General features: G+C 39.9%; 1 protein-coding gene across 11 annotated transcripts in view; it reads right to left on the bottom strand.

Annotated features, from left to right (window-relative positions):
• Positions 1 to 23,929, bottom strand: part of LOC140413952 (homeobox-containing protein 1-like) — a 167,321-nt gene that overhangs the window by 9,567 nt on the left and 133,825 nt on the right. For 3 of the 11 annotated variants that reach the window (XM_072500945.1, XM_072500943.1, XM_072500944.1), the window contains exon 10: positions 291 to 2,430. The exons of 1 other annotated variant lie outside the window; for it this stretch is intronic. In XM_072500945.1, coding sequence (XP_072357046.1) covers positions 2,254 to 2,430 — 177 coding nt within the window. In that variant the 3' untranslated portion in view covers positions 291 to 2,253. Of the gene's footprint in view, positions 1 to 290; positions 2,431 to 14,594; positions 22,169 to 23,929 lie in introns of those variants that run through there. 7 more of the 11 variants (XM_072500954.1, XM_072500951.1, XM_072500948.1 and 4 more) reach the window with 4 other exon arrangements.

Below are 23,929 nucleotides of genomic sequence, written 5' to 3'. Positions count from 1 at the left end.
TCTCCTACATTCAAACTCTTAGAATATTTCCCAACCAAGACCCTAGTAAGATGGCTGTGATAGCCCATCAGATTTAAACATAAGGATATTTCTGCTTCAGGTTTTTCAAAAAATTACCTCAATTCTGCGGCATATTAACACGAGACTGTGCTCCCAGATCTATCCTAAAATATCCTTTAACAGAAAAATCACATTAAAATTTGTGATTGAAGGAGTTTTATAATGTCAAGAACAGCAATTTGTAGATAATTGATAATGAGTTTATTCTTCAAAAAACACAGCAAGCCCAGTTGAGTATGTTTATTGCTTTATTGGGGTAAAATAAAATTTGAACTAACCAAAAAGTCAATTAATGAAAATATACAAAAACTATAAATTGGGTTCTATAACAGTCTACTGTCAAAAGGCACTAATCCAGACCATTAACTACAAATTATATACATGTGGAAGCATATGTATGGACACGGAACAAAGGACAGGATACACAAGCACAGAACACAAATAAACCAAATTCTTACAATTCTCTTTTCCTCTTTATTTCCAGTCACTTTCTTGGGACAGAATAAATGGAAGGGCATTTTTATCCCACTAATGTGCTATCATGCATTGCATGACAAACAGTTTATGAGTCTGTCCCTGTAATGTAGTGTCTTAAGATGCTTGGATTACAGTTCTGTGGTTTTGAGCATTAAGGTCCTAGATCTGATGTGTATTTCCAACATTTTCTGTTTCTACTCCAGTGCCTGGTTTGATGTTCAAATCCACTAGCCAAGCTTCTGGTGAACTCCCATCAGTTCTTGTCTCAATCACTGGGTGCACTGTCTTGCAGTTGTGTTTATGAAGAAAAACTGATACAGGCCATCCTTCTTCACTCAGCCATACCCCCACCCCAAACTCCCAAAAGGTCCTTGCCTTTACAAAAAGTGCACCTGTTGGCTTGAGCACAGAGTGGCATAGGCATCAGTCACTAAGCTGTGGCTGGTTCACCTACACTTCTTCAATTAAAGGAGGTGAAAGACCACATGGAGGGAACGTATAATTTTAAAAGGTATTGGTAAACCGATGATGGCTATTATAAATTCCACAATATAGACTCATCAATAGTTGACAATTCAGTAGATCAATTTTCTCTTGCATATTTTTGTATATATGTAGACACAGTTAACCTCTGGATATAGACACTAAACCAGTGCCTTCAAGTGGAAAATAATCCGAGCATTAACTATTATGGCAGTAATTTTGTCAACAAATTAGTGAATACACATTCATAGTTGCCTTGCTGAATTTTAGTACAAGCATAACTGAAAACTGTTTTCAAGCATATGTTGCTACAATAGTTTAACAGACCCTATTCAATCTATAATTAGACTTTTTTTTACAATCTGAGTTTGGTTAAACAGATATAAGATGTCCTGTATTTCCTTGGTACTAAATAAAAGTACATGTGAAAAGTTACTTAAATACAGTGCATAAAAAGAGTAATTTTAATAACAGTAATGATTTTACAGTGTACAGTATTTCAATAGTTACTTAAAAAAACTCACAGCAAAATTACACATAAAATGCTTGTAAATTGTACAGAAAGAAATTTGGATGCTCCCCTTTACACACCTTTTTGAGAAACCATGTTTCTTTTACTTTGAAAGCTGATGCTGGAAGCTGGTCTAATCCAGTCAATGAAGAGGTCTAAATGGGTACTGCTGTTACTGCTGTGCTGTGGGCAGTGTAATTATGCACCTTATATAATTTTCTTAAGTATGCAACTGATCTGCTACTTTTATACACTAAAACATACTAGAGTACAAAAAGTAATTTATTTTAAAAAGTGCTTTAAAAAATATTTACAATAATCAGATGTAATTGGACTATCATTGATGATTTTAGAAGTATGACATTTACACTGGCCAGACTCTGTTAGTTAGTGAATGATGAAGTGTTACCCTTTGGATCTCAGAATAGGGGTTGGAAAGATGATGTGTGTAGCATTAATATTTTATGTATATACATATATATCTTGCAAAACTATAGACTTAAAACCTGTCTCTGTTATACACATAACTCAACAGTCTTTCACAGAAATTACTAGCTGGGAGAAGCCCAAGTTTGTCTTTTAAATAACCAGACAATTAAATAGGATACAAAGTTAAGTGCAATACACTGCCCACAGTACAGCGGGGTACCCTTCAAATCAGGCAGAATGAATAGTATAATACTGTACCTTTTCTATTGACCAATAGTGCAATTTTTTTAAGTTCAAGGTTCACCAGTCCAGGTCAGATTGCTCACTTTTTTGTGAATGTCAATTCTCCATGTTGGTCTAACAATTCGCCAAATTTCCACGTAGGTGCTATTGTAATCTCTTACACTGTCATCCATCTCAATTAGATGGGGCATACAAATGGACATGGTGATTATTTGTACAAACCTCACCTAAAATAAATGAAACCACATGAAGTCATATAATTAGGCATGCCATAAAATCATGATGTTATTTAAGTTATTTGAACAGCTAGATGGCTAGCATCCGTTACCCCTGATAAAAGTTTTTGACAGACCAACATAAGCAGTGCTCCAAAAAATAATTATCTACATGAAAGTTTGACTTTGAGATGCATAGAATTATAATAAACTTTTAGTCTATTGCTATTATAATTAGTTATATTAAATTATTTTAGGGAAACAACACATTGTGATGTCCATAATTTCTAATCCAGCAAATTGAGTATTTTGCTTAATATTGATAATAGTAGATGTGAGCATATTAATTTTAGGTTAATTATTCAAGACATTTAGTAATATTTTGTTAGTTGTAGACACTACTTGAAAAATTGTTGAAGATTTTTTCAAATTATGAACATCAGTATGCTAAGCTCTTTAACAAATGTCAACTATAAAGAGTCATACAGAGATACTACAAATCAAGATATTAATAGTACAAACATTGATTTTAACTAGTATATGTATGTTTAAAAAAATTAACGTTCCTGGCTCAGAACTTTAAAACCTAACTTCTAAGAAATGCAGACTCTACTTTGTAGTCTTTGTGGGTTCCTTCATGAAATAAAGAAAAAAAATATTTTCATTCCTATGGTGTCTTTCCAAATATCCCAAAGTGCTTTACAGCCAATGAGTATGACAGAATTGGGCAGCGAACCTGGTCCAAGACTTCCTCCAATGTCACTCTGAACTAACTATTGGGAGGATTGGTATAGCACAGACAAGGTGCAAAGTAGCTAACCCACCATTACCTTCCTGCAATAATGCGCCTCTGTCCGAACCAGTCTAACTGTTGCTATCATAATGGTTTAAGGAGACAGTATTCATTACAGACCCAAGCCCACTGAGAACTTAGTTTAGAATGTCCATTTTTATTTTATATAAGACCCTTGCACTGTTTAAGAGGAGACAGGATTTGATTCTATATCCCAGAATTGAAAGGAGATTTTACTGATCCACTGCACCACTTCAGCCCCCTGAAAACAAACACTTTGAAAGTAGAAGGTTATTGCTGAATATTGTATGGTCATCTTAATTGCTAGGTCAGCAAATGTACTGGATGTACAGATGTAGCATGCACACCTGCCTTTTTCTCCCAAATACAATGTCCAGAAAATGCAAATCTGATAAATGGTGATGAAGTATGTCCTAAAGTAAGAATTTTTAAGTCATTTTCATAGATTAGCGAATTCTCAACAGATATTGATTTATAATTGCGAATTGATTGCAGCAGTGAGAAGGCCTGGTTTTACACAGCCATTGTGCCACTTCATCATTTTCCAGGTAATCGCCAGTAAAAACAAGAAGCACCTTAAAAAAAATTTAAAGTACCCAATTATTTTTTTAAGGGGCAATTTAGTGCGACCGATCCACCTAACCTGTACATCTTTGGGTTGTGGGGGCGAGACCCAGGCAGACATGGGGAGAATGTGCAAACAATACACGGACAGTGACTAGGGGTCGAGATCGAACCAGGATCCCCAATGCCATAGTCAGCAGTGCCAACCTCTATGCCACCGTGCCGCCCGAAGCACCTTTAGTAAATAGGCTAGAGTGCAGCCTAATTTAAAAGTTTGTGCTTGCAGCATCCATCTAGTAATAGCGTTTGAAAATATACTTCAGGATCAACCTGGACAGCGGGCTGGATTCTCCAAAAATGGGGCTATGTCCCCAAGCCAGTGTCAAAACGCTGCCGTTTCACTCTGGACTTTCCATAAGAAAGTCCGGAGTGATTCTCCCATCTGCTGGAGGCCATCAGGGCCTAGGGGTGCTTCTCGCAGCTCTGGCTGCGGATACGGGGCACCGCACATCCGGTCGGGAGTCCGCGCATGCGCATGGCGGTGGCCTGCAGCCGCCATCCCGTGTGACATGGCGGACCTGGACCAGGAAAGAAGGTCCCAATGATCGGCCCCCCACCGCTCCATATTATGCGCCCAATTGCACACACCACCCCCCCCCCCCCATAAGGCCCCACCCGGTGCTTGATCCCCCCCGCCCCCCCACCAGGGCGGCAGCAGACTGAGTCCACAGCCGCCACCCGAGGTTCCCGACGGCCGATACGTGGTTAGAACCATGCCGTTGGGAACTCGGCCAGTTGTGCGCGGGGGGAGGCTCTATCAATGGCCCCTACCCGCACTGCGTAGATCACGCACGAGGGACTCCGAGCGATTCTCCGGGAACGCGATTTTGGTGCGGAGGGTCAGAGAATCCAGCCCAGGGTCTTTAGTAAATCACATCTTGTTTTTTTCCCAATAAATTTAAAGTACCAACTCATTTTTTCCAATTACAGGGCAATTTAGCATGGCCAATCCACCTACCCTGCACATCTTTGGGTTGTGGGAGCGAATGTGCAAACTCCAAATGGATAGTGACCCAGTGCTGGGATTGAAAGTGGGATCTCGGTGCAGTGAGGCACCATGCCACAGTGCTGGCTAAATCGCATCATGTTTTATAAGATCTGGAACAGAAGCAATTAGCAAGAAAAAAAAAAAGGCCTATGAGTGGATTTAATATTCCTGATACAGTCCCACCGGGGAGAACTGATGGAAAACTTGTATCATCTCCGTGGGGATGGCTGGACTGAATAAAGTGCCTCTCAGGCACTTAACCGGCCAGTGTCAGGTCTTCCATCTGTCAAGAGCTACTGGCCAATCGGAGGCCAAAAGCTCTTCATTGTTGGCAGTGCTGCTAGGAGCAATGGCTGCTGCTCATGTTGCTCCGGGGCTTCACTAGGGATTGTTGTTAAGATTAGAACATAGAACATCCAGTGCAGAAGGAGGCCATTCAGCCCATCGAGTCTGCACCGACCTACTTAAACCCTCAAATCCGCCCTATCCCTGTGACCCAATAACCCCATCTAACCTTTTTGGTCACTAAGGGCAATTTATCATGGCCGATCCACCTAACCTGCACGTCTTTGGACTGTGGGAGGAATCCGGAGCACCGGGAGGAAACCCACGCAGACACCGGGAGAACGTGCAGACTCTGCACAGACAGTGACCCAGCGGGGAATCGAACCTGGGACCCTGGCACTATGAAGCCACAATGCTATCCACTTGTGCTACCGTGCTGCCCTGATTTTTAAGGCTCAGGGGATTTGGGGGGGGGGGGGGGGGTGCAGGAAGAAGATCGGAGGCAAGGGCAGGGAAGTGACTTTCAGCAACCCTCTTCCTGGTGCTGGCCCTCGATCAGGCACAGAGCGTCTGACAGTAAGGGACACGCTGGAAGGGGTGTTGGGTTTGTAGGGAGGCACAGGAAAGCCATTTAATCCCATAGCCACCACTAATTTCCTGTGGGCTCAGGGATAATTGGTGTTAATTGACTCATTAATGAAGCTAAATGACATCCCACCATGAGTGGGTGAGTTTCCCACATTGGCTCCTTCCCTTATCACGGGAGATTTTCCTGTTGTCTAAAAGCTTTTGCATGACTTTTCCCATAATTAAGTGAGCCTGGCTGCCATATTTACTGCAGTGGCTGGCTCGATTACATTCCGCCCACTCTGATTGCCCCCAATTATATGTTGCTTGCAAACCTCAGACAAGTTAAGGACTTAAACTGCTGCTTTCTTCAAACATAAATGAAACTACACTTGTAAATTAACATGTACTCATCCCATTACTAAAGCTTTTTTGAATACTTTTGATACAGGATCTTTCCCCACACTTAACAGAACTTGAACAGGCCAGCAGCCTGATCATAAATTTAGCCCGACAGTTTCTGAAAATCTGGCAACATTTGTCTAATCTTGTAATCTTACTTGTGCTTACTCAACATAAACCGGGGGCCTGATTTATCAAATGAAAATTAGATCAAATTTTTCAAATGAATGCCTGGTACCATGTCACTATACACAGCTACAATCATTTACTTGCATTTGAAAAGCTAAACGAAATGCAAGGAGTGATTGGCTAAATATTAACTGAACTGAAGAATGAAAACCATGCCAATATGCTATAATTCTGTTGTCATCAACCTAAAACTTTTGACTGTTTCTCTCTCCACAGATGCTATCAGATCTGCTGCATTTTTCCAATATTTTCTGCTGTTTACAGTTTCTTCAGCATTTTGATTCTGTGCCAATTAACAATCTAACAATCATTATGATACAGAATACTGGACTAAAAGATGCTCATGTACATTTTTCAGATGTTGAGTCTTATGTACTCTTTAAAAAAAAAAAGGGATCATGAATAATATAGGACCATTGTCCGTGTAGAGTTTGCACATTCTCCCCCACTCTGCGTGGGTCTCACCCCCACAACCCAAAGAAATATGCAGGGTAGGTGAATTGGCCAGGCTAAATTGCCCCTTAATTGGAAAAAAAGAATTGGGTACTCTAAAATTTTTTTAAAAATAATAATAATATAGGACAATGGAGCCTCATTTAACAGAAACACAAGCTTTCAAATGCAAAGGTACAAACTTCAGTTGACAAAGTAATATGCTGGTCAAACGTATATCCTTATCTGCAATTTACAAATTTAGAATTTATTTTTGAAGATGGTTGTCCTGTCTACATCAGCCTGATGCAACAGTTATGCAGAAATAATATTTAACAGCAGTGAGTGTATGGAACAGGACTTTCTTTTTTTTTTTAAATATAAATTTAGAGTATGCAATTTTTTCCCCCCAATTAAGGAACAATTTAGCGTGGACAATCCACCTGCACATCTTTGGGTTGTGGGGGGTGAGGCCCACGCAGACACGGGGAGAATGTACAAACTCCACATGGACAGTGACCTGGGGTCTGGATCGAACCTGGGTCCTCGGCGCTCTGAGGAAGCAGTGCTAACCACTGCGCCACCTCGGAACAGGACTTTCTTTGTTCGCCTTTTGAAACAGAATCATAAACATCATTGGAAAGTTTACAACTGCACTACAAATACAGATCCTTCTTAGCAAATCTCTGATTTCTTCTAAGCAGCAAGTAGGAATCCTTCCTCCGATTGGGATCGGTTATCCTTCAGAGGTGACAGGTAAAAATGCTCACAAAGTTTGTTTCTGCAACAGCTTTTAAGACTTTTTGCTAATTATTTTCACGGGTAGTAATGGTACTCTAGGGGAGGCCAAGTGAAGGTTGGTTTAGACATAATGTTCAAAAATAACACTTCTTTATAAATTGAACTTCAATTTTGTATCCTATTTAATAAGCCTGAGGCTGATCGAAACCAAATCTTGTCAGCAGCTACTTGTGACAGAAGAAACTGGGGGGGGGGGGGGGGGGTGAGGGTTGTACACAATCCTCCTCCTGCTGCAAGCAAACTCCTTGTCAATGGTTCATGGGACAATGAGGGTCTAGAAATATCCAAATTTTAATTTGTCCTATCCTCCTAGATAGTTGGGACGGGTCTCTGAGGAGGAACGCAACTTCAAAGTGTTTTATTTTAAAACAATAAATAGAATGAATAAAATTTATTTCAAAAAATAATTTGACACTATCAACCAACAGCATCCTTCAATATCATGCAGTATAAATGCTCGAGTATATTTACTCAGTAAAATAAAGTGCATAATTTTAGTACACATTGAGCATCCGTTATTCATAATGCTAGGGGCCGAGTGTCTCAGATTCCCGAATTTTTCAAATTTTGAATATCAGTATAGGTGTCGTTGTGAAACATCACATAGCTAGCGGATCTAGTGGCTGTAAAATTGATCTACAGTCCTTTTTTTTAAAAAAGAGGCAACTTTGGAATTTGTTTGGCATTGAGCTCAAGAGCCAATTTTCAAGAAATTGTACTCTTGGTTGTTTAGTAGTATGGAACTTGATTACTGATGAAAAAAAACAATTTTGTCAAAGCTTTTCATCTTGCACTGATCAGGACAAACACAAGAACACCAATGTCAGGGGAATAATAGCTTTATACTGTATAAAAAGAGGGTGCTAATTGGTTGCCAAGCAGATTCTGATTGGTAGAGTTGCCATGGAGAATGCGCCAATTGATAGTGACTGACAGGTAACTGCCAAGCATTGTTTTAAATTCATGGTATTCTTGCTCTTGTCCTGCTGAGTGCAAGATGAAAAGCTTTGACAAAATGTCTTTGTGCAGCAGTAATGACATTTATTATTTTCACTTAACTAAGATTGTGCTTTTTAAGCTCGCTTTTCTGTCTGTAATACAGACAATTAGAGCTGTTGATATTTTTCATGCAGTTTTCTCCTACTTATAATAATAATCTTTATTGTCATAGGTAGGCTTACATTGCAATGAAATTACCGTGAAAAGCCCCAAGTTGCCACAGTCCTGCGCCTGTTCAGGTACACAGAGGGAGAGTTCAGAATGTCCAAATTACCTAACAACACGTCTTTCGGGACTAGTGGGAGGAAACCGGAGCACCCGGAGGAAACCCATGCAGACAAAGGGAGAACGCGCACACTCCGCACCGACGGTGACCCAGCCGGGAATCGAACCTGGGACCCTGGTGCTGTGAAGCCACAGTGATAACCACTGTGCTACCGTGATGCCCATTCATGATATCCACAAATGCACATTTTGAAATATGTTACTGGACAGCAATAAGAAGAATGAGTGTTGACTTTATTATCATGTCCTCTTTGGCCCAGACCGTTGAGACTAATTTTACCATCCCGCCTCATTTTAAATCAATTAACTTTGCATAAACCAATCTGTTTCAGTTTCAATAACACAATAATTAAGTCTTCATTTCACAATTTTCAATTCATTAGCCAAACACACGCATAACAACAAACACTGCTTGTCAGTTATAATGTGCAGGACATTATAGATGTGCAATGGGGCTTTACAGCTCCACATCTGTTGAATTTAAATCAGTAAATGCCAATTGTATATTTAAATAGCATTTGTACATTGAAATAGTGTGATTCTCAGGGTTTTTACAATAAATTTAGAGTACCCAATTAATTCTTTCCAATTAAGGGGCAATTTAGCATGGCCAATCCACCTACCCTGCATATCTTTGGGCTGTGGGGGTGAAACACATGCAAACACAGGGAGAATGTGCAAACCCCACACGGACAGTGACCCAGGGTCAAACCTGGGGTCTTGGCGTGGTGAGGCAGCAGTGCTAACCACAGCACCACCGTGCTGCCCGTGATTCTCAGGTTTAATATTTTACAAACTTGGGCAGCACGGTGGCGCAGTGGGTTAGCCCTGTTGCCTCACGGCGCCGAGGTCCCAGGTTCGATCCCGGCTCTGGGTCACATTCTCCCGGTGTCTGCGTGGGGTTCACCCCCACAACCCAAAGATGTGCAGGGTAGGTGAATTGGCCACGCTAAATTGCCCCTTAATTGGAAAAAATTGATTGGGTACTCTAAAATTTACAAACTTAACTGGCGCTTCACTGATGTATGTAGTTTCCAATATAAGGGCCGGAATTCTTTGGCCATTGGGATTATCTTTTTCCGCTGGCAGCACAACTCCGCCTGTGGCTTTCCCGGCAGCATGGGGTGGCTTTATTGGGAGAGAGAATCCCACCATTGGCAAATGGTGGGCTGCCGAAAAACAGGCGGCTGGGGGACCAGAGAATGCTGTTCAAAATCCAATCATTAATTCTGCACTAGAGAACCTATAAAAGGCAATGGTTAGGTCATTGTTAGACAATTATATGTAGTCTTGTGCACTCTGTAATATAGATGACATTAAAGCCATAGACGGCACACTATGAGAATTCACCAGGATCATGCATGGAGTGTGATGAGAGACTTAAACTACAACTATTTCTACCAGAGCACGGAAGATTGAGATAGGATTCAATAGATACTCTTTTAAAATTTGAAGGATTTTCACAGAGTTGATAAGGAAAGACGGTCTCTTTCGTTTGGGAATCATTAGGGTGCTGATTGTCCTGGCCACACTTGGTTTTAACAGAGCAGGAATGGTCTCAACATGGGATTAGCAATCTTAGGACCCCTGTATAACTGATTATATAGTTGTTGCCATTTTTGGTTGAGACTAACGCTGGTCTAGCGTGCAGAGGTTTGGGTGATTGGATCCTTTTATTATGGAAATTGTTGTCCTAGAACCCTGATTGTAGGTTTCACCCGTGATATGGTTGAGGATGTTCAGCGTGTTTGGAAATAACACCCCAATTTACCTACCTGTCAGCTGTTACAATTATGAAGTTTATAAGATTATGTTTTGGACCACATCTTTAAATTTAGGTTAAAATCAAGGACTTAATTTGACTACAGATGTATGCCTGACAATAAGCCTGGCATAGACTGGCTGAACAAGGTGCAAATTTTCTACACCTGGAAAAAAAGGGCAAGAGCACTGTGCTTACAGTAAATAGACTTACTGGTTACAAGCTTTTGGGGCAGAAGGAAAAAGAGAGGGTGAAAACAAACAGCAGTTAATGCGGTCAACTGAGAGAAAAGGCTGTTAGTTCCTGGCAAGCTTTCAAAGTCAGATGTGGAAGGGAGGTGGTCTCTAGTTGAAGAGAAGCATTCTCCAACCATTTAAAGGAATCCAGGAAGTTTGTTCTGGTGTGACCAGGAAGTATAAAAGGTTAACATTCTTTTCTGTAGTTTAAAGTATAAGTTGCTTGACCCACGCTGGCCGGTTTAAGCCGGCCAGTGAACGGGAATGAGGTGGAGGAGGGGCTGCGGCCATCGGAGTCTGGTAGAACAAGTTTCAGTGAGTATAGCCGGGGTGAAAAATTAGGGGAAGGAACCGAGGTTGGGGGGAGGAGTTTACAAGAGGAAGTGGAGGGGAGGAGTCTGGGAGGGGGTGGGTGTCTACAATTCATGGGTGTCATTCACGGTACTCTTTCGGGGATTGGATGGCATTGAATATTGGGGGGGGGGGGGGGGAGGTTGGGGGGTGGACTGTATGTCAGTGGCGACCAAAGGCGATTCCTAATTCCTTTTTTCCACCTTCGGAGGGTTTGTTTTATTTAATGCTTATATTGTCAAGTGGCCATTGTTTGGGGGTTGGTGGGAGGATGGGATTGTTGTTGTTAATAAGGGGATTGACATTGTATTCGTTACCGTTTACTGTTTGTTGGTGGGGTGTAAATTCTGAAGAAAATGTGAAAATGGAGAATAAAAATATTTATTAAAAAAAAGTATAAGTTGCCTATAAAAAGTATTTAGGTAGTTGCGTTACAGTAAAAATCAAAAACATGAAATCTTGTGTCATCCTTTTCAGTCATTAACTAGAAGATTGATTTATTTTAAAATGTTATTGGCCTCTATGGGGTATCGTTACATAATCAGATATTGGCCTCACATCCTCAACAACAAAACTGTGGCTTCTTGGGACTCATCAGTTATAATATTCACTGAGAATGAGCAGAAGATTAGAAATTTCTTAGCATAAAATGTTATTTTGAGCATGGGGTGCATTGCTCCAGCAAATGATGGAGGCAAGATTACTGCATCTTTTAAGGAAAAGGTAGACAACTACAAAAACAATTATTTTTATTTATATAGCACCTTTAGTCTAATAAAATGTCCCAAGGTGCCTCACAGGAACATTGCCAAACAACATTTTGCACCAAGCCACATAAGAAGATATTGTAAAAAGCTTGTTCAAAGACACAGGTATTAAGGAGCATCTTCAGTGAGGAAAGAGATGGAGAGGTCTCGGAAGCTAATTCCAGAGCAGCAAGCGCTTTCACTGATGGTGATAGGTTCAAGATCAGGGATGTTCAAGAGGCCAGAATTGGAGGAGCAGTTGTCTGAGAGGGTTGTAGAGCTGGAGGAGATACTGAAATAGGGAGATGGGAGGCCTGGGGGGGGGGGGGGGGAGAGAATCTGAAAACAAGGGTGAGAATTTGAAAATCAAGGCATTGCTTAAGCGGAAAACCAAAGTAGGCCATTAAGCACAGGGAGAATGAGTGAACAAAACCTGGTGCGAGTTGAGACATGGGCAGAGTTTTGGATGACTTCAAGTTTACAAAGGATAGAACATGGCAGTGTTGCCAAAATGCATTAGAATATTGAAGTATAGAAGCCACGTAGGCATGAATGAGAGTTTCAGCAGTAGGTAATTTGAGGGAGGGACAGTTGAGTGATGTTACGAAGGTGGAAAGAGACTGTTTTTGTGATGGCACAGATATGTGGTTGGAAGCTTATCTTGGGTCAAAATTGGCACCAAGGTTGCGAACAGTCTGGCTCGGTCTTAGACAGTATCCAAGGAAAGGGACTTTTTCGCTGGCTAGAAAATGGAATTTGTCATAAGAACTAATGGCAATCATTTTGGCCTTCCCAGTATTTACTTGGAGCAAAGTTATGCTAATCCAGTACTGAATGTTTGACAATTTAGAGAGAGAGGGAAAGAGGTCGGAGGAGGTAATGGCAGGGTAGAAATAGGTGCATGTCTGGATGAAAGAAGAAATGGGGCTCTGAGTGAACAAGAGAATTAAATTTGGATTGCTCTAGAAAACAGTCATGAAAAACTCAATGGTCCAATTTGTTGCCTGTGCTGCAAGCCTAAATGGATGTTAAACAAATTACTGTGCCCTATTGTATAGTATTATATAGGCAATTATATAATACCCTTATACTAGTCAATGCAGACAGCACTTCCTCATGGATACAACTGTCACATTCCCATGGCATAAGAATCCATTGGAACATAAGCACAGTATAATGGCATGATAAATATATATTTTATATCATTCTGTCTGCAAAATAGAAACCATGCACCAGAGGGTGCTCTTGTTTTAATGTACTCCTTCACATTTTAGAAAGAATCATTAAGTTACCATATGTTAAAGACTTGACAGCATCAGTGCTAGAAGTTGGCTGCAGTGCTATATGGAGAACTATGACATACTACTTAAGAAATACTTACCTATATCAGTGCAATTAAGATTATTTATCTGAATGGCTCAGTGAGAACTCTCTTGCCCAGAGTCAGAAAGTTAGTTAGGGTTCAAGTTCCACTCCAGGATTTGAACACATTGACAAGGGTGCTCCCGTTAATTCGAGGTGCTGGCTGCCACCTCAAATGAAAGATCCCAAGATACTATTTAAAGTGGGGTACAAGGTATCCTGGTCAACATTCCTTCCTCAAGCAACACCACTAAGTACGGAAGGTGTAAATTTGTACTGCTCATGTATCTCATTGCTGCTTGGGGGAACCAATCTTTGAGCAAATTACATGCTGTGCGATGCTTACAAGACAATTGTGATTATATTTCAAAAGTAAGTAATTGACTGCAAAGGACTTTTGGGTTCCTTGGGGCATGAAAGAAGCTATATAAATGTAAATACTTTCCTTCGTCACCCTGCAGTTTTTGTCTGATGTGTTAGCTGCTAACAGTTATTCATTTCTGATCTGCTCAGTATATTGATTGCATCCTGGACATCATTTACCTTTAGCAGTCTGCCTCCGCTCTACTCTTTGCGACTTTTTTGCATTAACACTGCCTCCTTTCTTGAAGACACCAACTTTAATGGTGCACAGTTCAAAACACACCTGCAGCCCTTTGGTATCTCACGCAGATCATCATTCTTTCTGCTGACAGATACTGGGAAGGCAATTAACTATTGCGGTATCACAATTAAACCTGATCTTATTCACAAGTATGCGCGAGTTAGAATTTGTAATTGTTTTTTGTTTTAAAGATGTTTTTGTTGGTCAGTTCACCAACAATAATTAGTTAAATTTGTACCATAATTTAACTAAATTACTGGATATTAAGAACCCACATGATTTCAGAAACCAGTGCAAATCTCACATGTTTGTCAATATGTCCAAATTACGAATTCTTTAATATAAGTGATATATTTTTGAAAAATGTGACCAAGTACGCTAAACCATCCCACACATCAACTTAGAGTTTTACTTTTGTCTATTTAGCAAGGTATCCTTACCTCTAACAATAAGCTTTGGCGACAGAAAGCCATCTATTTCCTTTGTTTTGACCATCATCTATCTTTGTTATATATTTTCTTTTAGTTCCAAAGTAAATGCTTTGTAAAGGTTTTGAAAATATGGATGGAGCATTCTAAAATGCCATGTAACCATTGGAACCTTGCCACAATGAGTGGCTCACTGGAAAATCACAGGACATGATGTATTTAGCGGTGTTACTTGAGGAAGGAATGTTGACCAGGGTACCTTGTACCCCACTTTAAATAGTAGCTTGGGATCTTTCATTTGAGGTGGCAGCCAGCACCTCGAATTAACAGGAGCACCCTTGTCAATGTGTTCAAATCCTGCCTGTGATTTATTTTGCTCAATAATAACAAGGGTCTCAAAACCCTCAAAAGTCACATTCTTTATTTGTTGTGGGAGGATGGGGAGAGGTGGGAGAGAATTCTGTCAATCCACCAACAATAATTAGTTAAATTTGTACCATATTCAGAAATTAGAGCCAAACAAATGGTTCTTTGCAGCTCAGTATGCTGCTGCAAATGAAAATACACCTGGTGAAATTCTTGTTACGGCACAGCAGAGGCATTAAATGGCAATATTTCCCCCTTTTTTGACATCTGTACGGCATGCAACGCATTGTCCCCATCATGATAACTTTCTAGTGGGCATCTTGTACAGCAGTGTGAGTATAGACCAGGGCTGGAATTTTCTGGCCTTTCTCGCCAGCGGAGAACCCTGCTATGGGTTTTCTTAGTGGAGTGTGTGTGTGTGGAAGGGGGGGGGGGGGGGGAAGAGAAAGAGAGACAGTGCATAGAACAGGAAACTCTGTTGACAGAGGCGTGTTCAGAAGATCCCACTCCCGGCCAATAGCGGGCCACCTCTGCAAAACATGCCTCGAGGGTGCACAGAAAAGATATCAGATCTAGTTCTTCAATAGTTCTGAAAAGTGTGAGGTGTTGATTTTGGAAGGACAAATATGAATGTGGAATACAGGGTTAACGGTAGGGTTCTTGGCAATGTGGAGGAGCAGAGAGATCTTGGGGTCTATGTTCATACATCTTTGAAAATTGCCGCTCAAGCAATCTGTGAAGAAGGCCTATGGTGTGCTAGCATTCATTAGCAGAGGGATTGAACTTAAGAGCCGTGAGGTGATGATCCAGCTGTACAAAACCTTGGTAAGGCCACATTTGGAGTACTGTGTGCAGTCTGGTCGCCTCATTTTAGGAAGGATGTGGAAGCTTTGGAAAAGGTGCAAAGGAGATTCACCAGGATGTTGCCTGGAAGGGAGAGTAGGTTTTACGAGGAAAGGTTGAGGGTGCTAGGCCATTTCTCATTAGAACGGAGAAGGATGAGGGGAGACTTGATAAGAGTTTTATAAGATGATCAGGGGAATAGATAGACAGTCAGAGACTTTTTCCCCGGGTGGAACAAACCATTACAAGGGGCATAAATTTAAGGTGAATGGTGGAAGATATAGGGGGGATGTCAGAGGTAGGTTCTTTACCCAGAGAGTAGTGGGGGCATGGAATGCACTGCCTGTGGAAGTAGTTGAGTCGGAAACATTAGGGACCTTCAAGCGGCTATTGGATAGGTACATGGATTACGGTAGAATGATGGGGTGTAGATTAATTTGTTCTTTGGCACAACATCGTGGGCCGAAGGGCCTGTTGTGCTGTATTTTCTATGTTCTATGTAATATATCAACTCACTACGTTGAAACTCTCGATGCTCATGCATGATTTACTTTGGATTCTTTGCTGAAGGGTTGTCTACCAATGTCATGAGTTTTGTTTCAAATAGGTAGCCTGAATCTTTGCAGAGCCAACTATTTAAACTGTATTCACCATGGAGTTAATGGGGAATTCATGATTCCCATATGTTGTGAGCAAATGTTAGAAACCATTATTGATATATAAATTTCTTTCAGTGTTTTCACACCATTTGCATGTTCTTTGAGTAGCACCCCTTTTTCATTCTCGAGTACCCATGGGACAATGCAAAGCTCATTGCCTGGCGGATTGGGTACAGCCAATGTAATCTTGGAATGCTATATCTTTCTAAACACCCTGCATCTGCCTGTCTACTATTATATCCTGGTGCTGAATTTGATGTAGCCCCATAGATGTCAAAATGGGTTATTTTGCTTGTGTGTTGTGAAACAACATACCGATTAATTCCTGCCACATTGTCCTGGTGGTCTTCCTATTTTAGCCTTGGACCCAGGAGGCTCTCTTCCACTAGTAAACCTCCACTTCCAACAATTTGTCATGCAAGGTGAAACTAACTAACTAACATCCCCGTGTTGCAGTGTGGATTGGAGCAGTTAAGTCTTTCCTTTCTATACTTCCTTGCTGGATCTCTCCTGATACCCTCTTGCTGGAATAATGCATCTTTAGAGCAGGCATGAGTGGAAGGAAAAACAAGCACATTTGCCTTTAACTGGTGCTTAATAGAGTTTTAAGCAGGTAGAAGAATGTGAGTACTGAATTTGTGCATTCAAACAGATTATTCTTCAGAAGAATACGAAGACTAAAGGCTAAAATGAAAAAATACTGTGTAATTTGGGTAACATGCAAATCTGCTATATTTTAGTGCACACTGATGCATCCTGTGGTCATTTTAATGCAGGAATTCTACTTATTCATGGTTCAGTGACAATTACTCAATGGTTTATTCCTCGTCCTTCGGCCCATATACTTGTACATCTTTCTAGTTCAGAACTTCAATATTTTCCAACATTTCAAAAGCACACGATTGGTATTTTGTATTGCACAATACCTTATTCTCCTGGTCTATTTCGTTTGCAGGCAGCCTTGCTGTGTAGACCATATTTTAGCTGTTGAGTTACTACATTCTGAGTCATAGGCTTTTCTATGACTACTCATTTGGTTCGCTCTTGAAGTACAATTCTCATAGGAACTGTAATTCAAGAGTGAGCCAGGTATTGTTATTTTCTCTCTGGTGATGAAATCATGTGGAATTATAGCAAACACCCATTAAAGCAGTTGATAAATCTGCTCATATCAAAGTGTTCTTTTTTGTTGTTGAAAAGATAGAGGTATACAGTCAACCCCTTGAGCTACAGGGCACCAAAAAACTATCAAGACAAGTTTGAATTTACTGGTTTGTTTAAATGTATTATTTGTTAATTCAGTTAATTTTATAATTTGTCTCAATTTGTTTATTTTTAAACCAGAAGCTGTAAAAGAACTGCAAATTAATCAAAAGTTTTATTCACTGACAATTAAAAGTCATTGCTCTCTCGGATTTTCTCACAATCCCGTTTCTAGTTGATGTATGAATCACTATTTGGTAGAGATCTGCAGCAGGTCTCTGTTGGTTGGTCTCTCATTCTGTGGACATGCTAATACACTGCTGCCTGCATTCACAAAGTTGGTCTTGTGCATATACGAATGTTCTTATTATATAAAACAGCACAACGATCCTATGGTTTACAAAGTGACGGAGTATAGGAGCTATGATTCTAACCTGCGAAACAACTGTTACAAGGATGTGCTTTTTATAGGTACAATTTGTAATTTTTTTTCTCTGGATGGGTTTTTAAAAAAGAAAATACTGGGACACTCTCTACCGATAATGGAAAACCGTCCCGACTGTGGCAATCCACACAATCTCACATTCCACCAAATGGGATGTAAAAAAAACAGGCACTCAAGCACCTCAGACTTTTCAAATGTTTCTGAGATAAGACATCAAAATGCAATTACCTGCTCTAAAACAATAACAACAGCAAACATGAACTAATAGAATTTCTCTGAAATATACTGCCAGCAAGATGTTTTTAAGGACAGCTTACCAAACAGGATGGAGAGAACAAAAGACAGTGCTGTAATGAACACAGGTTTCGACAGTATGTGCCTTTCTGCTTCTTTCTCTCAGATGTAATAATAATATTGTGCCCAGTTTTGCAAAGTAACCATCCTGAGAGAGAAATCTATTGCAAACCGAGATTTTTTGGAATAAAATGTAGAAATTTGCCCCATACAATTGCACCCAGGAAGCCAACTGAACAAAACGACCACAACATAGATTCATTGCATCGAAACCAGCCAAGAAGCAGCTAACTGTATACTTCGCTTTTATTTTCATGAACTATGAAAATCCTAAAGCCTATCCTCTTACTCGCCATCTACTTGTGTGTGCGCGCGCGTGGGCTCAGACGAATGTGTGTGATGTATGAATGGTAGTTGTGATTTACCTAGTTTTGTAAGTTTGGAAGATAATTTCAATAAACTTGTCTTGTTGTTTACTTAACCTAAAGGTTCTTTGTTTAACCTAATAAAACCTGTCTTACTATTCTTTAAATCTGAAAGTGTAAATAGTGGGACTCTTACAATTCGCAAAGCATAACCTTTCTAAATTCACAAAAAAACCCTGTTACGATTAAAACTGGAGTGGGAGAATAGGGGAGATATTTCATCTCTCTTCACATGGTTGTAACAGTTGAAATGAGAATTCATAAGCAACCAGATTCAATTCTGATCTCAACCTTTTGCACATCCCAAAAGCAACATTTATGGGAAGAAAAGTGCCTTGACTCAATAATCTCTCATACTTATAGGTTCACCTTCAGGGTAGAAATGACTCTGAAACAATTCTGTCATACTTTCATCATGGTCACAATTCTGTCATACTTTCATCATGGGCATTACTATCAACAGGTATTCATAGAATCATAGAATTTACAGTGCTCATAGAATTTACAGTGCTGAAGGAGGCCATTCGGCCCATCAAGTCTGCACCGACCCTTGGAAAGAGCACTTTACGTAAGCCTACATCTCCACCCTATCCCCGTAACCCAGTAACCATATCGCCCAGTAACCTTTTGGACACTAAGGACAATTTAGCATTGGCAATCCACCTAACCCGCACGCCCTTTAGTATATAGAAAATCCTATACATTAAACTGAAAATACTGTGTTCCTTCAAATAAGTATGGGTGACAACATATCTTCTGAACAACAAAGTCATGAGTTATAAGTCACCTATCCTCAGTTACATGTCATGGGACGATATGTATGATTTTCCTTTAGAAATTCATTAAACCAGTTCGAAGGATTTTTATTCCCGGTGGATAAACTGTGATTTTGAAATTCAGTACCCCTGAAGTTATACAATATAAATATTAGTGTTTGTGTGATGTCTTTTTCTCCACTGTTTTAATAAGGATCTAAATCCATTTGAAATAAATAAATGAGTTAATACATCCTTTAAAATAGCATACATAAGAATGCCATGTGAGGACATTATGGTTTCTACAGTAATAGTGGCAAAGTATAAATTGAAGGTTTGTGAATCTTTCAACACTAAGGCATCCATTTTATCATGAAGGGCAACATCCTGAACAATGAGAAAACCAGAATATCCTTTAGAAAACTAAAGACTGTTGTCTCAGTCCATCTTCCGTTAGAGAGTATGAAGCTGATAATGGCTGTAACACTTTACATTTACATGGATGAAATTAGATGAAGTCTTAGATCATTACTGCACGAACAAAGATCAGAATGTATAGAATACTGATTATGGTAATAATCAAAGTAACACTTAGCAAGTTTTAGCACTGAATTACACTCTTTTCCATGTGTCATCGCTATGTGACAGTCCAGCAAATTAATATATGCAACATTTATGTCATTCCTAGCAGCAGCATCCAAGGACATTATTCGGACATTGTTAGCTTGGAAACCACATCATTATAGACTGGGACTAGACCAGCTTGTTTCTTGATTCTCTGCTACTTTGCCATACTCAAGCAGTATTGTTAATAACTGAACTACTTCACAGGAAGCAGGAATGCATATGAATCTGAATTATTAACTAAAGTCTAGAATTAATTCCATAGCTATGATATTTTTTTTAAAAATTACTGCGAGGACTTGGATTCATTCCTTTGAAGCTTTCATCAACAATATTAGCTTCAAGGGGACCTCTGTTCCCTCGTGGCGACATGAACCAGTGTCTCAAACTTGGGTAAATAAACATTTGCAAAAAGACGTGTCGAATTTTCTTGAATTTTAACTTTGGGAGATGTGGAGACACTGCAGCACAAGGTAACTCCTGGCTGGGGAGGTTTTACAACATTGAAAAGCCACTTACAAAATTATGAGCCCCTTGTTCTGCAGGCACCCAGATTACAAATGAGCACAAAGTTTGAATCTGACAATCATGAATTCTGCCAGTATTCATACACTCAACCATTCCATCTACACTTAGGTTAACCTCCTTAAACAAGTGTCCTCCTGGGTACAGTACAACTAAGGATATCTCTAACTATAGGGTGACATCTCTCAGCCAATGCAATAAGGTAAGCTTCAGTAGCAAATTCAACTGTCCTGTTGGGGCTTCTTTGGTTTCTCTGGTAAATACAGCTTCGGTTTCGTTACCCACCAATTTCCAAATACCAGAAGTATTAATTTTTGAAGAATCAACACTGTTTTATCGACAGTTGGTACAAGATGCAATAGCACCAGATATAATGAGACTACGTGGCACTGGAAACATTTCTCCAGCTGTGGGTGGATCTAATTTGTGAGCACTCTGTATGTTTAGTCCTTGAGCTGGACCTCTCTCTCTCCCCAAAGTAAACAGCTAACAAGCTAACGTCTCCGATATCAAATTTAATACTGAATTAAGTTTCGTGACACTCTTTACACATTACGAAACCTCCCCGATATAAAAATCATAGTGCACGATTACTGACCTCGATTACAGACACAAAGACTGTTAGGTAGATCAGAACATTGCAATATTAAGGGTTTTTTCTATCTAAATTAAACATAATCTAGTGTCTGGGGAAATGGAAATTGGCAGAATGCACCCGGTGACAGTAAAGTGTCAGTTATTGAGGGTATGTCAGATCCAAACATTTGGTTCCTCCTTAACCTGAATTCTAATATGTTTTAGTTGTTGTAAATATCACCATTTGATTGCGCATACACAAACAGACATGAAGAGGGGCTCGGCAGCTCATCCAGAGAATGCTCAGAGGCTGACATACAAACAAATCTTCTACAATTAAGTCAAAAAAGACATTTTAAAAATAAAATTTGATCAGAGGGAAATGATTTCATCAGGGAATGACCACAACAGGATTTGACTGTACAATGTCTACCCTATCCCTGATTTATACACATGCTAAAATGTAGGAGCAAACGAACAACGCCCCAATCTGAATTGCCCAAGGTAAAATCTGATACGGTTGTGTACGAAGCCACCAGTTCTTTAGTTTCCAGAAGCTGGAAGCTTGAGCAAACTGCAGAGTGAGAGTGCTGGGCTCATACAACTTCTGATTTTGGGCCAGTTTGGTCTGACTTGTTGTTTGTACATCCCTAATAAAAAACTAGCTATGTAGAAAATAGAAAACGCTTTTGTTTTGCCTTCAGCTAATAATTTCAACTGTATTGGGTAATGTGCAGTAATACATTAAAAACATGGTTGTCGAGTTCACAGTCAGCTGTCAGCAAACCTTAGCACAAGTCACACCTGACAACTTCTATTCACTGATATGTTAATATGAGATGATCACATTGGCAGCTATAAAAATGATATGAGAACTTCTCTTTCAATTTAACGCACAGCGAACAAACAAATGATAAATATACATCTAAATAGTCTGTTGCGGAACAGTACATACAATAGGGAAGAAGGTGGCTATAGTCTATAACATTATATAATCCTGATTGCCTTCAGCCTTACGTTCAATCATCGTCAATTGCTTCTGTCTTGATCTCACTTCCACCCTGGCCGGCCAAAGCTAGGACCGAATGATTGACAGCTGCCATTTCGACAGCCAATGAGATAGGGTCTTGCTGATGGTCACTATGGCAAGTATTTTCATCCTATGGAAAGGAGGGAGGGGAAAACACAAACTGCCATATAAGTAGCACTGGATTTAACAAAAATCAAACATAATCTTACAATTCAGCTTTGATATAGATTGTGTCCAACCAATTCTCTGAGCCCTCTTTGCAAAAAGAAAAACTCTCTCTCTCTCATTACATTTAAAAACTGCACTTTCAAGCTCGCGACATTCCAACCTTTGGTCTCCATTCACCAAGACTCCCTACTGCCCTTGCCCTGAACTCACATCTTTCTCTAGTTTCTCTCCTATCTTCCCTCATGTGCTCTCCATGAGACCCATCTCCCTTCCTCAATCCTATTCCCACTAGACTCTTGACCACCCATCTCCCCTTTCTTGCTCCCATGCTAGCTGATATTGTTAATGGTTTTCTCTCCATAGATGCTGTTCCCCTCTCCTTCAAATCTCCCTGTAATCAACTCTGTCCTAAAAATAATTGCTTTTCCTCTTCACCTTTGCAACAGCCGCTCCATATTCAACCTCCTTTTCCTCTCCAAAGTCCTTGAACATGGTGTAGCCTCCCAAATCAATATCCATCTTTCCCAGAATCTACGTTTGAATCCCTCCAATCAGGTTTCCATACCTGCCACAGTACCAAAGTGTATCTTATCAAAAGGCACAAATGGTATCCTATATGACTGTGACCATGGTAACCCTCTCCTTGCCCTTCTCTATGCTAAATTCTGTTTGATAACATTCCTGTGAATCACATTGAGGTGTTTTACTACAATAAAGGTGCTATATAAATAAAACTTCTTGTTCTCTCTACAGAGGTACAAATAGGTCCACTGTCTGCAGTGTAACGTCCTCAACCAAGCACTTAAAATAAACGCTTATCCAAGAAACCCACAGAAGATGGAAATTTTTCTAAACATATATTATAATAATTTCATATTAATTCTCTTCATTAATGAGGCTAGCTTTGGCTGTGAACATTCTCTCAAAATTCTTTAACCCCCCCCAATCCTAATAAACAATATTGCACCGCTGAAGTCGGGTACTAGAATTATCAATGTTAAGAATTTGTGTCGTCAAAAAATTCCTGTATATTTATTTAACACCTTGGATTTGAATATTGTATATGCTGTTTTAAAAGGAACAGAAAATAATTACGGAACATATGTCAGCTACTATTTCAAGCCAGCTTTTTTACTAAATCCCATTCTAGGTATCCTCTCAGGGCTGGAATGAATGCCTTTGTGAAGCAAATCAGAATGTTTTTCTCTGTTAAAAGAAAGTTATTATTGGAGACAAAGGCTGCTTTATTTTAACTACGCCAACCAAGCAACTAACATTGATTTTTATACAAAGAACAAGCCTGGAGGCATCATTATTGCAAATAATATCTATCATTCGCAGATAACACTATTCACTAAGACACAGTAGGAATAACATTGCTTTGTGGGTGTCTGGGAGTGAGTGATAAGATTCTAAAATAGTCTTGCAGATTTGGATAACACATAAAATAGTAAAGCCGTAGTAGTTTCTTCTATCTCAAACTCAGCGAGGAACTGTGCATGCAACGCCTCCATTTCAATAAGGTGTTATCACCTAATGCAAACCTCAAGCAGTGCAAGAATGGCATTGGCAGAGACTGCAGAGGTGTCTGTGACCCTGAATGTCTTCAAGTCAGGCTCTTGCCAGGCTGGAACAAGCAACATCCCCAACACCTGGCAGCCATTGTTGTACAATGGCTGTCACTGATGCTTTAGATGGGAAGGTTTTTAAAAATTCTTTCACA

Source organism: Scyliorhinus torazame, chromosome 1 (genome assembly GCF_047496885.1).
Source record: "Scyliorhinus torazame isolate Kashiwa2021f chromosome 1, sScyTor2.1, whole genome shotgun sequence".
In the NCBI taxonomy this organism is placed as follows: Eukaryota; Metazoa; Chordata; class Chondrichthyes; order Carcharhiniformes; family Scyliorhinidae; genus Scyliorhinus; species Scyliorhinus torazame.
The sequence above is the reverse complement of the archived record's forward strand: the minus strand, read 5'-3'. Positions and strand labels throughout refer to the sequence as shown.